We start from the raw sequence: 15,587 nt of genomic DNA, 5'->3' as shown, positions 1-15,587 counted from the left end.
GAAAGCAGCTATCATGGATAGCACAGTCCCTTGTCCTTCTGTGGACTGTTAAAGAACCACTGTTGACAGTACAACTACATTTTCTGGTATCAGGTAAGGACATGATGGGAGTTACCGTACAGTGAGAGACAGTTCCCCAAAAACTGGTCTACAAGCAAATAAGAAAAAGGAATGTCCTAAAAAGATTCCAGAACAAGCTTGAGTTGCTTATTAACACTGACCCTTTTTCATTCGTCTCAACAATACAGAAGTGAAATTCTAGTAATAATGCAGTGCATATTAAATATCAAATGAGCAAGGATATAACCAGAACAGTAAAGGAGCCATCTGGTGTAAGACACAAAAAAAGAGAATAAAAACCACTAGCTGATGCTATGGCTGTGTAATTCTCAGTTGTGTTCATTAAATTTCATCCTAGCTACATCATATTTCTGATGTGTTATGCATCTTCTCATACTGTCTAGGAAAATTACTTACTGTAAATGAGCTTTTACCTAATGGCTTATTTGGATTATGCTAATTTTGAATAATGAATTTGTATACAGAACACAGATAAAAATACATGAACAAAATCACATTATTACTTTCTACAGTTATTTTAGCCCACTTTGATGCTGAATAAAATGTACTATAACTTATTAGAAAAATAAGGGTTTGAAGCCTAATTGCCTTTTACAGTATGGTATATTATAGTCTAACTAAAGACTGTGTCAGCCTGATGACTTTTGATCAGAATTGCTACCTATTGTAAAACCTGTTTTAAAGATAAAGAATTTAGAAAAAAAAAAGGAAAAAAAGAAAAAGAAAAAAGGATTATTATAATGAAACAAAAGAGGAAAGTAAAAAAAAGAAAAAAAAAAGCTTGAAATTGAGAACCATGCAGATGTAACAGTAGATTACAGAAGTATTTTCCACCCCTAAAGCTGACTTTGAATGAAGAAAATATGTCACACATGCAGCAGGAACCCATCATCTTGATGCTTAGCATTTTAACACAGTAAGACTAAATTACAAATGTAATTTATACCATAAGCAGGTGTTAAGCAATATTTTGTCTATTTACATTATTGACATTTTTGGTATGGCATTGCTCTGGAAAAGGAAACTAATGATTTTTTGTTGCTTACAATACCCTCATTAAAAAAAAATGCATTATCTAATGACATATTATTAGAACGATAGAAAAAAAAAACCAGAAACAATAATACTGGAAAACTTAGAGGTTTTTACTTGCTGAAACAGAAAATTTTCCTCAAGAGATGAGCAGCCCAATAGATGCAATGGTTCATCAAACCATCATTTTTATTACATTAGCAGGATCATTTTAAAATCCCAACCAGCTGATTCTAGAAAGAGATGGTTTCCTAAGTACATAAAATTAATCCATATGGAGCTATAGCTTTAAGATAAAACCACAAATTTGTGATATTTAGAGAAAGCAGTCTAGAAATTGTTTCCATTCACAGTGATGCACTGAATTTCACTGAGCCCTGGGACAAATGTGAATATACATGTGAATATATCAAAGGAGTGGTTAAGGGTCCTTGTTAAGCTCTCCAAACACTGGGACTGAAGGAAGCTGCTAACACATTGACTGGATACATTACAAACCTACGTTTTTCTTCCTACTATATGGTACAATTATTTTAAAGCTCAGCTTTGTGTCCTTTCCCACGAAAAACAGCACTTGAGTTCAAATGGCAAGGCACTTTGTTTTGAATATTCACGTCAGGTAACTTATATATCTCTTCCAAGGATTATTCCAGTAAACAGCTTCACTAGTTATCAGCAATTCATTTATACCGTCTTAACTCAATTAGAATTCATTCCTCTTCTGCCTCTGTCAACAAACTCTGAAGAGTTTATATTTACTATTTCCTTTAATACTTCTAATTTGTACGAAGCTTAAACCCTTTTTTGCAGAAAAATACAAGAGATACTTAAAGCTATTCTTTGAGGAAGGCTCTTGATATGCTAATTCCATGGAGCAATTTCAGTTGAGATGGATTTTTGCATTAATGTAATTACCTGAGAATGCAGGTGACTTTGCTCAAGTTTGCTGTCCTGATTTACATATCAAAGTGTAGATATAAAAGTTATAATGTAATCTTTGAAAAGTTATCCATTAAAAAACTTGCGTTAAAAGTAAGGAATTCTCAAGCTTTTCAAAACCAAATCTAAGTGACTGTATTAAAGCAACACTATAAAACCAATTAACCCACGGATCGGTTATATATATAAGGTAATAACATTTGAGTATGAATTAGAGAACGCTGAGAAAATATCCTGAATAGTTTAACACAATGAGAAATAAATACTTCACAAATATAAATGAAATCTATCAAAGACATATTCAGATACAGGCTATGCATTTTCCACACACAGATTTGTAAAAAAGGTTTGCATGGCTTGGATCAAGAATCTTCATGAGCAACTACCTGCACTGACAAAGGAAAAATAGTTTATAATGAAAATCATATTTTTTCCAATAATTTTGAATTAAGAGGAAGTGACTAGAAAGTATTCTTGCATAATACTGAAACAGGGATATAAAAAGCAGAAAGTATTTCAGTACTTCAGAAAAATAACAGGAATTCAAACAACATTTTATTATTTTAAAGAGGGAGACATTGTCACATCCTTATCCTTGCAGAAGGCATCTGCATATTAACCAAAAAGAAAAGAAATAAATAACAATCCCCCCCCCCAACTTTAATTTCACAAGACTTTACAAGTTCATTGCTTTCTAATAATGAACTTGACAGAGATGTGTCTATCAGGATTTCCTAGGCACAGGTACATTTCAGTGAGAGAAGTCACAGTAAACTTCAATACATACTAAAGAATCCTTCCCCAAAACTCAAACGACATACCTGACCTAGTTAGGGTTGGAAAGGACCTTAAGATCATCAAGTTCCAACCCTCCTGCCATGGACAGGGACACCTCACACCAAACCACATCACTCAAGGCTCTGTCCGACCCGGCCTTGAGCACCACCAGGGATGGAGCATTCACAACTTCCTCGGGCAACCCAGTCCAGTGCCCCACTTTCTACTTTAGATTTACTTCCATATACTTTCTACCAATAAAACCTGGACCATCTTGTGCTAGGCAGGCGGAAGTGTTGTTTTTTTAACCCGTCTTCCCATACATATGCCATCACAGACACAAGGTATCCTCAGTCCATTGCTGTCTACATCCTCAGTTTTTTTTGCCATGCTGGCATTGAAGGTCAGGAATGTCAGCTGTTTGCAAAGGAAATACCTCTGGATGAAAAGTACTTAGAAGTGGCTTCAGGTGTTTAAGAGTTGAATGATAGATGGAAGCTTAGTCTACTGTTGCTACTGCTGTTTATTCTGCTGGGTATATAAAAGTATTCATGTGATGTAAGGTCATCACTGCTACCTCACTGCTACCTCTCCTTAATTTAAGGAAACAGCAGAAAGGTGATATTTCTAACCTGATTTATTACTGGCCAAGAAAAAACTAAAACTGTCCTATGCCAGCACATCTAAGTAAAAAAAAAAACCTGAATTTACAGCATTATAGAAACATGAATTTAAAGAATGATCACATTATTATCTTCACTACACACAGTAACACTTCCTTGAGAATTTTGTAGAAATATATTAGACAAAATGACTATCAGCCTGCATCTATTTTCAAGTAAAGACCACTTGAAAATACCCTAGGTTATAAAACCCCTAATTTCTGTTGTAAAGTGCAAAATTACATCAATGTTTATTGAAAAAAGATACTATACAGTTCAACATATAAATGAATAAATACACGTTGTTATAATTTTTATATGTTTGACAGATCTTTGTTAATATTATTGTTTATATGGTCACTATAGAAACCAAGCTTGCCTTTGGCCTATCTACATTTTCTGTTTTCCAAGCATTTTGCAACTCATGCCTTTCTTTAAACCATGTGTTGCTTACATACATCTATAATATCGTCTCTTGATGGTATAACCTTTCCAAGCTTCTCACATACTAGTTATTTCTCTGTAGAAAGCTTTTTTAAATACTACAGTCGTGTTCTCTTAGAGATCCAAGTCTGTCAGTCTTGAATGGAAATGCCTTAGAAGACATATACACCATTTGAATAAAATTGTTTTCAGGTAGACATTTTAATGAGCACATATTATAGACAATTAGAAAAGGAAAATGTAATAAATTTGTATTACGTAATCTTTGATTTTGATCACTTACTATCAAGCCGCTGTTACTTTGCCTTCTCTTCTGGTCATGAAGTTTTCTGTAGAAAATCCCTCCTGGATTAAACTGAGTACTCCAAACAATCATGTCCCCTTGAAAATATGCATCTATTCCAGTTATCTTTGAATTATGTTCAATATGCAATATTTGCTGACGAACATCACTGTAGTTGAATGGATATGCGAAACCCACGATGTCAGTGTCATTAGCAACATAGAGAACTTGATCTTCAGAGCCTAGGGATTATTGTAATGAAACAAAAATAACGTAAATATCAAGCAATGCAAAATCAGTAGTTTTCACTCCAGTAGCTTTTTGGTGTTTATCTTATATAATTTCTGTTATAATTTCTTATGTTGAAATTATTTTCTGATTGTTGAAGACAGCAAAACCACTCACACTCTGGATGATAAATACAACTCTTCAGACTATGTGTATTACTTCAGTGCTCTCTAAGTTCACACTGTGACACTTAAGACTATGTTTTAAGGAATATATAATAATTTGACCAGCTTAAGCAGTATATAAAAATTGGGGATATTATGCATTAAGCCCAATATGAATCGCTATATATTTTTATATGCATGTTGTGTCTAGAGGGTCCAAAATACATATTTATTAAGGGAACACAAAGTTGCCAATGAGCATTATTTGAAATTGCTTAATTGGAAATTAGAATTTGAATGATCCTGCATTTAATGAAGGCAGTGAAATTCTGAAATTGACTGCAATACGAGCAAACTGGACGAAAGTTGCTACAGAACATACGCAGTTGTGTCTTACATTTCCTTATATTGCAGATTGTAAACATTTATGCATACCTGTGAATGGGTGGTACTAGTGGATACCTAGCTACCGCCTTGATTCAGATGTTGTAAAGTATGTTATTCATTAAAAAATGCTCTCCAGTAACCATTAAGTTTTGAGAAAGTTTCAAATCTGATGTAACCATTAAATTGTACTTGCAATTTTGTAATTTTCCCATTTATATCGCATTTATATATAGATAATCAACTTATAAGAATGTCTGTCCAACAAATTTCCTCCTTAGGAGTATGAAATATCAAAAATAATTTGTTCCCTCACTCCTGCTAAATACAAGAAAAAAGAGGAGTTCATTAAAGCAAGGACCAGCAAGGGGAAGAAGGAAACAGTAACTGTATTACAGTGGTAATGAAGCTGTGAAAAATTCAGCTGGGATAATGATTCCCAGATATTTAAATTATAACCTCTCAGAATTATGTCTGTATTTCTATAATAACAAGCCACTATCTACAAAGCTTGTTTGTTTCCATGTCATAATCTGACTGCTTTTGCTGCAATACACAATGATGCTAAATCCTGGTAAAGTCCACATTATATAGAAGAAATTACTAATGATTCACTGATATAATCTTCCCATGGTAAGTTTGATTCAAGAGAATGTGCCAATGCATGTTAGAAACCTGTCACCATCTAACTACCTAGCATGGCCATACCTACATTACTGACTGGTGTGTTACAAAGAAGGAAGAGCTGGATTTAACATCATACAGTCTATTATGGTTCTAGGATGCATGCCCACAATATGTGCTTACTGACCATAAGGTTCAGACCCTGTACTGCTCATAGCTGTGCACCAGTTATGCACAGAGACATATGAGGAGCCACACCTTCTAACGTCAACACTCGTTCTGCACTGAAGACTCCAAGTGTAGGCATAAGTCAAATTCACACCAAAATCTCACTCAATTGCAGGTGAGACATTATGATCATATTTACAGTCATTCAGATAAAGATCCATAAAGATTACTTTAACTTTACTCAGGCAGCTGGATTATTGCTTGTTTCATTATAATTAGCAAGTTACCTAATACCCAGTCTTAATACCTCTAATACCTCTTAATACCAGTCTTAATACCTCTACTTTGTGCAATACCTCTGTCTTATGAAAGGCAGAAGTAACCTCTATGTGTGTGTACTGCTTTACCTTCACTAGAGCATGATCTAGGCAGCTGATTTATATGAGGAGTATAATCTTAGGTGACTGTACTTAGAAAGACTTTACTTAAATGACTTCTATATGATTTCTCAACAAGACAAAGCAAAATATATTAACTCCAAATACTACTTATTTCTAAAGTCCTAAAACATATTTCTATGAAAGAGTTAATTCTTCTTCTCAAGCTCCTGAAACTTCACCAAAATGTTTACATGCTTGCCCATATAAAATCTCTGTTTTTCTTATCTGTATTTATCTTTTTGTAAATAGAGATGTAGTAGAGATGGAGTTGGAAATGGGCTTTCATATTAGATATGCTCATTTACACGGAAATGCTAAGAATTTACTGCTTACTGAAATGAAAGGCAAACCTGAGTGGTTTTGGGAATTATTTCTATGCACTATTCAATAAATATTTATATAAAAATAGACTGTATATACAACACATCAGTGTTACCAACCATGTTCATAGCAAATTATTTAGTATTATCTCTCCATTTTGATTTTTATAGCCTTACCTTTTGCTATGCAACTGTTATTCCTCTCCTTATAATTTTTCTCACATGCACATTTGTATGACCCCTTAATATTATTGCAGTGTTGGGAGCAGGCACCAAATACCATACACTCATTGATATCTATGAGGAAAAGAATTGTAATTTATACACCTATAGTTTAATAAACTATTATTTAACATGTTCAGAAAAATCATGGAACAAAGCAGATGAACAAAAGGAATCGCATAAGCATTGGTGTTATCTTGCAACAGTATAAAGAAGCCTTCTGCAGTTATCACTAATGTTATTTCCACTGCAATCGAAGTATCTCAAGGATTTTTTATATTATTTCTCTATCCTTCCTACATCAACCTATTATCATCAGCCCTTGAAATCAACTTTGAGGATGAAAATATCTGCTACAATTATCTCCAACATACCTATCTCTGGTACTGTCAAAGCTACATGATTATCCCTTACTGGAAAAAGCTCCTGTGTATACCTTTTTCTTAAGAGCCAAAGATGGAAATTTTTGTCTGCAAGTATACATTCACTTTGATAGTCCCACTAAAGTGATCTCCACATTTTTTGTAAGTTACTGCTCACCAGTAAAGAAAATAAATTCACAACCCATTCTTTGGGAGAGTAGATTTATCTTACCTTTCTGATAAGCTCTTTCATTATAACAACTGTGCCTCTTTTTTCTGACCAGTGTGCCATCATATATATTAAGACTACATTTTCTAAGGAATTTTACTTTCAATATGCTTATTTTTATTTCAGTTTTCGTTTATGCATCTTCATTATTTTAAACATCTCAAAATATTCTCATATACCAATTTAAACATCCCAAATTCTCAGTTAAATAATTCACTAGGCCTTAAACCACCCATTTACACCTTAAATCATAAAATCACTTTACAGTCTACCAAACACCTTTAGACATTCCCAACCAATCTTAATATTTGATAAACTTTCATGATAAAATGCAGAAATCTACATCCTGTAAATCCTTTCTGTTTCTTTTCTCAATAGGATTTCTTAATCCCATAGCTATGAGTTTTTACTCTATAGAGAAAAACTATGTGATATGTATCCCTTTCTTCAGCATAGAAAATTGACAATGCAGATGATGTTTAATACTGTGCAGCAGCAGATGAAGGAAAAGACCTGTACCTTCACACTGTCTGTTCCTCTTGTTTCTATGAAATCCAGGTTTACACTGACACAGAAGGGATGTTTTTGTTTGATTACAGTATGCATCATCTCCACAAGGATTCACATCATCTTCACATGTATATTCAGCAACACCTAAGCATAAACAAAATGTCTAAAAAACTGCTACAGATATAAACTGGTAAAAATAAGACCTAAGATAACAACAACAAATAACAACTTTATCTGTTAAAAGAGTATCAGGTAAATTTTACATAAACCTATGATATTACAGTATATGCCTACATATATACATAAATTGACTGAATTTAATTTAGATACTTCATTTCTCATCAAGAATTCACTACTAAAACTGATCTTGTTTCTACTACGAAATAAAATAACTTACAGCTAAGCTATTTCAAAAATGCAAGAACTACTCTAAAAACTACTACAGCCTAAATTGCTACAAAATTTGCCCTCCTCTTGCGGTAGATCAAATAGAATGAACTCTTTCTTTAACTAAAACCCCACAACTTCAACTCTAATTAACTGCTGTGTTGTTGAGTAAATTTTGCATGGATGAAAGCATCAGTTAATTATTTCTTTTCTGCTACAATCACAAAAACTTATCTTGTCAAACTCACTTATTTTGCAGTCTTTCTCATCTGAACCATCTCCACAGTCATCAAACCAATCGCACTGTAACTCCATTGGAATACATTTCTTATCATTACAAGCAAACTCATCTTTTTTACATGGTCTTGCTTTATATGTGATTTTATCTATATAATTGCAAATTAATGAGAGAAAAAAAAGTCAGTATTTAAAAATCTTACATTACTTTAGACACATACAAATGGGAATGACCACAAAGCATTAAGGAACTGAAAATTATTTCAAGCTTAATTTGTTTCAATTTCAAATTCTGATCTACTAACCTCCAGTTAAGCTTTACTGAAGGACAAGCAGATCTCTGTAACACAGTTTGCCTTCAAGTTGTTTTCTTTGATCTGAATGCCTTGAAAGGTAATGTCACCTACCACAGTGATCTTCATCCGAGTTATCACCACAGTCATCAACCTCATTGCAAATCTGCTCAGGTCGTAGACAAACCCTGTTGTTTCTACATCTATACGGCCTTGTTGGAGGGCACGGAAACTTTACTGTACATTAAAAAAAAAAGAATCACCTATTAAAAAGCTAGTATTCTTGACACTTCTATAACGTCTCCTTATCAAAGTAATATGCAGATAGGGAACACAGTTATACATGGCATATGAATGGTACTCGATTTTAACTTCTAGTACCTAATGTAACAGCACTTTAACAATGTTTACAGTATAAGTTCTTCATTTAGGAAATGAAATTATTTTGTGTGATAAGCCTAATTACACTTCTTTTTGAAAATAAGTAGTATGACAGAAATAAAGGAAGTAGGAAGCTTAATGATGATCAATATTTCAATGTAGAAGTAACTTTTTCTCATCTTCTACAAAAAGATTAATTTCTCATGAAATACCTTATGTGAAATTACTTGAACAGCAACAACAGAAAGCTATATCCCACATTTCAAGCTAATCTTCTAAAATAAAATAAACATAGACACTGATGTCCTTATACAATTATGTACATTGAATGTCAGTTCTTGCTTTAGCACATAAAAACACTGAAAAACATGTCATACCACACATTTCAGCAACTTCATCAGAGTTATCTCCACAGTCATCCTCGCCATCACAAACCCAAAAATGTAGTTTGCAGAGGGAATTGTTGCACAAAAATTCATCAGCTCTACATATATTTCCCCCTGGGAGGATGAAAAAACAGAAAAAAAACAACAACCAACAAACCAAACAAACAAAAAATCAAACCAGAAAAATGAAAGACAAACAAAAGAATGTTAGTTCTTCATAAAACCAGTACGATCACTTATCATATACTATCTGCAAAGAATGACACACATTTAGCATAACTAAATGTACGAATACCAAACGAAAAGGTTTGAAAGGCAGAGAGAAGTTTTAATTCAAAAATCTCTTTCTTGACCATACACTTCTTTCGCTTTCTTTTCATGACTATCAGCTAGGAATTACCTATTTGGCCTGACGACAAAAAGCAGTTATCAGAGACAGACACTCAAAACTCAGTTTAAAAAACCAAAACAAAACAAACCAAAAAAAAAACCACCACAAAAAGGCCATTCATTTGTGTTATTAAAAAGTAGTACAAATCAGAATACATAATGTCATGGTTTAAGACCAGCCGGTAACTCAGAACCATTCAGCCACTCGTTCACTCCCCCCACTTCTTCCTCCCCCCGCTCCTGGAGGGATGGAAAGGAGAACTGAAAGAATGCAACTCCCACAGGTTGAGATAAGAACAGTCCAGTAACTAAGGTATAACACAAATCACTACTGCTACCACCAATAATACTAATGATAAGGGAAATAACAAGGGAAGAAAATACAACCGCTCACCACCTGCTCACCGATACCCAGCCTGACCTGAGCAGCAATCTAGCCCTTCTGGGTAACTGCCCCCAGTTTATATAGTGGGCATGACATGCTGTGGTATGGAATACCCCTTTGGCTAGTCTGGGCCAGGTGTCCTGTCTCTGCTTCCTTATGACTTCCCCTTCTCCCTGACAGAGGATGAGACTGAGAAAGTCCTTGGTCAGAGTAAACATTGCTAAGCAACAACTATCGGTATTATCAGTGCTGTTCCCAGGTTGAACGTCAGAAACACAGCACTGCACCAGCTACTAAGAAGGAGAAAAATGACTGCTATAGTTGAACTCAGGACACAGAAATATGGTTAATCTTGTGAAAGGCCACTTCAGTCCAGGTTTGTTTTATATGAATGTCTGATCTTCCAACTCCACCTCTCTAAGCAACATATTGTGATCAGAAGAGACAAAGTGATTGCAGTCCTTTAGACATGGGGTAGCATCTTTTTCTTCTGAGGAGCAATAGGGCTGGCCACGCTTGTAACATCCCCATCAACTATAAATTCTGTATTTAGGGAAGACCTAGCCATGCAGGCACAGAGCAGATAAAGACTAGGTGACCTCTAACAGTCTCTTCCTTTTATTAACTTCTGAAATTTCTCATTAAGATATTTACTTAACACAGAAGGCAGCAAGAATAAGTTCTTCCGTGTAACTTCAGTATTGATTTAATCATCTAACAAAATGAAACAGAGGGTGAGAGAAAATATTTTAAGCTGGAGTGCTCAAGCTTTAAAAATTCGTTCAAGATGGATTCAGTTTTAATATGTGCAGCAGTAAGAAGGCATTTTGTTTCAAAATTATGACTAAATTTTACCATTACCAATCAACAAAGTTATGGAAACTTCTTGAAATAGATTTTCTGCATTACATATTTTCATGGTAATTGAATTCTCAGTTTCCTGAGAGGAGTGTAAAAGAAATAAAGCTGTGTACCTGCAGAGGAAACAATGAAATTTTATATGTTAACACCAAACCTCTAGCTGTGGCTTACCTCAGTGCATTACACCCACCCCACCCCCCCCCCCCTTTTTTCCATCAGGCTCCAGTGGCTTTTTACTTATTTATTCAGTGCTCTCTCCACACCCCATTAAAATAAAAAAAGTCACTTGTTTTGCTATACAGAATTCAGAATGTTTTAATTTCCCCCCCCGAATATTGATTCGCATGAAATACCCACTGTGTAAGAGAATTTTGGGAACTCTGACTCTATATTACCAAATATAAATAACTCCCATTGCAGAGATAACTTAGGAACATTAACAGAAATATTCTTCATTATTATCCAAGAAAAATATATAAAATTCAAGTGTTCTTCATTATGAAAGACATGAATATAAATAAGTGTGTGTGTGTAATGACAATATAACCATAATTCTAGATGTGTAATAAGATTGAAAAGAGCTAAGTTTATAAATATGCACATTGGGCTACAGAGAAATATCACGGAGATTGTTTTAGAATGCTGTAGAATGAAACTCCATTTGTGTTTGCTGTATTTCCAAAGAGGAAAAAATTAGTTATCAGTGAGATAAACTGGCATTTGTTTCTTGTGATTGCTCTGCCTGTCATAATTCCTTTAGAAAACAGATTTCTGTAACAGAAATCATAATTGTGACATAAATACAAAGTATTACAGCAATAACCAACTATGCAAAAGGCTTCTTATTGCATTATGAGGAACTTGCAGTTCACAAAATCTCCATTGTGCTAGCCAAAGAATAATGTAGGCTTCAGATAAAATGAGGACTTTTCTATTTACTTACACATCATTGGTTTTTAAAGAGATACAGCCCATGTATTTTAGCAGTTTTAAACTCTAGTATAACTTTTTTAAAAACTTTATCTCAGTCTTCTTAAAATAATTCATTCTTCAACACTTCAAAACATGATTTCTCTTTGCATCTAAACATATCTGGAATATTCTTCCTATTTTCTTCATTTTCTGATCTGTTTCAAAACTAATCATCCCATATAACTTCTTTTTTTCCTAGTGGTAAGTGTTGCTTAACAAACGTACAACAAAATAAGCTAAGGATATTTTACTTGGTAATTGCTGCTTCATCGCTGATTATTATTCTTACTTATTATTGTACTGTGCAATGCATTTGAAGTTACACACATGTGACTGTAGATGACTAACACAGAGAACTACTCACTCACTTACTTAAAAGAAAAGGAAATGAAAAATCTGGAGAAAACTAAGAAGCTGACAAAACACTGAGTCAAATTTTGCTTTTAAAAAAATCTAAGAATTTCTGTTTGTCACAATTATCGAACTATGAAAATTAGATGAGTAGATGTATTTCTCAAACACATATTTGGAAGCTTAATCACAAGCATGAAGGTTTAAGCATTAAGCATAGTGCTTAACACTCTATGAATGAACTTATGTGCCTAGTTCTCTGTAAAGAGAGTGAGAATTCAAAACGCAGTTTTATGGGTTATTATTAGTTGCAAAATTTCATCTCCCTAGAGAAACAAAATAACACCATAATGTCTGCTGGGGGGACAACACAGCAGGGCATAAACAAGCCAGAAGATTCCTGGAATGTGTTGGTACCACCATCCTTCTCCAAGTGGTAGAGCAGCCAAAAAGCAAAGGTGCCATGCTAGACACTGTTTTCAGCAACAGGGAGGAGCTGGTGACAGATGTGGAATTCAAGGGCAGCCTTGGCTGAAGTGACCATGAAATGGTGGAGCTCAAGATACATTACAGGGAAGCAAGGAGGATGAAGAGCAAGCCCACTACCCTGGATTTTGGAAGAGGAGACTTTGGCACTTTCAGGCACCTGCCTGGTGAGTATCATGGGATAAAGCCCTGAAGGAAAAAGGAACCCAAGAAAGCTGGTTAATATTCAAGGATTACCTCTTGCAAGCTCAGAAGCAATGCATCCCAACAAAGAAGCAGTCAGGCAAAAAGGCCAGGAGGCCTGCATGAATGAACAAGTTGCTCTTGGGCAAAATCAAACACAAAAAGGAAGCCTACAGAGGGCGGAAGCAAGAAAAGGCAGCCTGGGAGGTATACAGAGAAATTGTCCGAGCAGCCAGGGATCAGGTCAGCAAAGTTAAAGCCCTCATAGAATTAAGTCTGGCTGGGGACATCAAGGGCAACAAGAAAAGCTTCTATAGGTATGTCAGTGATAGAAGGGAAACTAGGAAAATGTGGGCCTTCTCCAGAAGGAAATAGGTAACCTGGTTACCTGGGAAATGAAGGAACCTGAGATACTTCACATTCTTTTTCTGCCTTGGTCTTCACTGGCAAGTGCGCCAGCCATACTACAGTCACAGAAGGCAGAGGCAGGGACTAGGAGAATGAATAACTGCCCTCAGTGGGAGAACATCTAAGGAACCTGAAGGTGCAAAAGACCATGGGACCTGAACAGATGCATCTGTGGGTCCTGAGGCAACTGGGAGAAGTGGGTAAGCCACTTCCCATTCTATTTGAGAAGTGACAGTCCAGTGAAGTTCCCACTGACTGGAAAAATGGAAACATAATCCCCATGTTTTAAAAGGGAAACAAGGGAAAAAAGGAAGACCTGGGAAACTACAGGCCAGTCAGCCTCATCTCAGCATTCAGCAAGATAATGGAGCATATCCTCCTAGAAACTATGCTAAGGTACATGGAAAATAAGAAGGTGATTGGCAACAACTAACATGGCTTCACAAAGGGAAAACCGTGCCTGGCAAATTTGGTGCCCTTCTATGATAGGGTTACAGTACTGGTGGACAATACTGGAAGAGCATGTGATGTCACCTACCTAGACTTGTGCAAAGCATCTGACACAATCTCATGACATCCTTGTCTCCAAACTGGGGACACATTGATTTTCACAGAAGAACCACTTGGTGGATAAGCAATTGCCTGGATGGTCACACTCAAAGAGCTGCAGTCAACGGTTTGATGACCAAGCAGAGACTGGTGACAAGCGCTGCTCCTCAGGGATTGGTACTGGACAAGCACTTTTTAACATCCTTGTCAATGACATAGACGGTAAGACTGCACCCTCAGCAAGTTTGCCGAGGATACCAAATGGTTGACATGCTGGATGGAAGGGATGCCATCCAGAGGAACCTTGACTTCAGAAGTTGGCCCATGCAAATATCATGAAGTCCAAGTGCAAAGTCCTGCATGTGGGTTGGTGCAATCCCAAGCACAACTACAAGAGCAGAGAATGGCTTGAGAGCAACCCTGAGGAGAAGGATTTGGGGGTGTTCGCTGATAAGCTCAACATTACCCAGCAATGTTCACTTGCAGCCCAGAAAGCCAACCATGTCCTGGGCTCCATCAAAAGAAGCATGACCAGCAGGTTGAGGGATGTGATTCTTCCCCTCTACTCTTCTCTCTTGAGACCCCACTTCGAGTACTTCATCCAGCTCTGGGGCCCCCAAAATCACAAGAATGAGGTCAAAAGAGGTCACAGAGCTTTCATTTCATCACTCAGAATGGCCAGGGCACCACTAAATTACAATGTGTGTTAATAAAAAAAAATGATGAAGTAAGCCCTTTAAAGAAAAGTTATCTCTTGCCTTGGTCACAATTTTCTTCATCACTGCCATCCACACAGTCATGGATCCCATCACAAAGCCATCTGACTGGTATACAGTAAGCCTTATTTTTGCATCGAAACTTATCTTCTTTACATTCTGCTACACAATCCATCTGTGTGAATACAGATACGAATGAAGTGTTAATGAACAAGAGCTGTGACATACTTAAGACAAACTGAATGAAATTTACCAATGCTGGTTTTTATTGCATTGTGTATTTAATACAATAAAGTTGCCCCTGACAATATAATGTGCAATTTAAATAGTTACTGAAGTCCAAGTGAATCTGTAATCACACCTTATATGTGTTTTGGTATTACTTCTTTACCTTGCTTAATATTAGCATTGGGGAAAATGGCTACATTTACATTTCTGAAGTCAACTGTTCTACAAGAAATGATCCTTTAACTGGCACCTTCATGGTTGTGAGAAATAACAGAATTGGTACTTTTTTTCCTGAAGTTCATGAAAGTGATAATTTTTTTAAAACATATCAACAGTGCAACAGTAGGAAGAGCATGGCATGAAGGCCCATGCAGTCTGAGGTGCCTGCTAGGACTGTATGAAATGAATCTAGATGACAGAGGGAGGCAATTGTGACACAAGTCTCCACGCTGCCAGTACAAAGCATTTCCTGAAGTAACACCCACCCACCCCCCCCCCAAACCAC

At 35.8% G+C, this 15,587-nt stretch overlaps 1 protein-coding gene across 1 annotated transcript in view; it reads right to left on the bottom strand.

Moving 5' to 3' along the window:
• The window catches only part of LOC134156941 (low-density lipoprotein receptor-related protein 1B), a gene marked incomplete at its 5' end in the record, with an annotated part of 264,744 nt that overhangs the window by 52,598 nt on the left and 196,559 nt on the right, over positions 1-15,587 (bottom strand). The window contains 7 exons of the mRNA XM_062605389.1: positions 4,219-4,460; positions 6,724-6,843; positions 7,879-8,013; positions 8,505-8,642; positions 8,901-9,023; positions 9,545-9,667; positions 14,897-15,029. Of these exons, the coding sequence (XP_062461373.1) occupies positions 4,219-4,460; positions 6,724-6,843; positions 7,879-8,013; positions 8,505-8,642; positions 8,901-9,023; positions 9,545-9,667; positions 14,897-15,029 (1,014 nt within the window). The remainder of the gene's footprint in view (positions 1-4,218; positions 4,461-6,723; positions 6,844-7,878; positions 8,014-8,504; positions 8,643-8,900; positions 9,024-9,544; positions 9,668-14,896; positions 15,030-15,587) is intronic.

Source organism: Pezoporus occidentalis, unplaced genomic scaffold (assembly GCF_034315485.1).
Source record: "Pezoporus occidentalis ecotype Australia unplaced genomic scaffold, CSIRO_AGI_Poc_V1 ctg12, whole genome shotgun sequence".
NCBI classification, from domain to species: Eukaryota; Metazoa; Chordata; class Aves; order Psittaciformes; family Psittacidae; genus Pezoporus; species Pezoporus occidentalis.
Note: the sequence above shows the minus strand (reverse complement) of the source record. Positions and strands in the feature narration are given on the sequence as shown.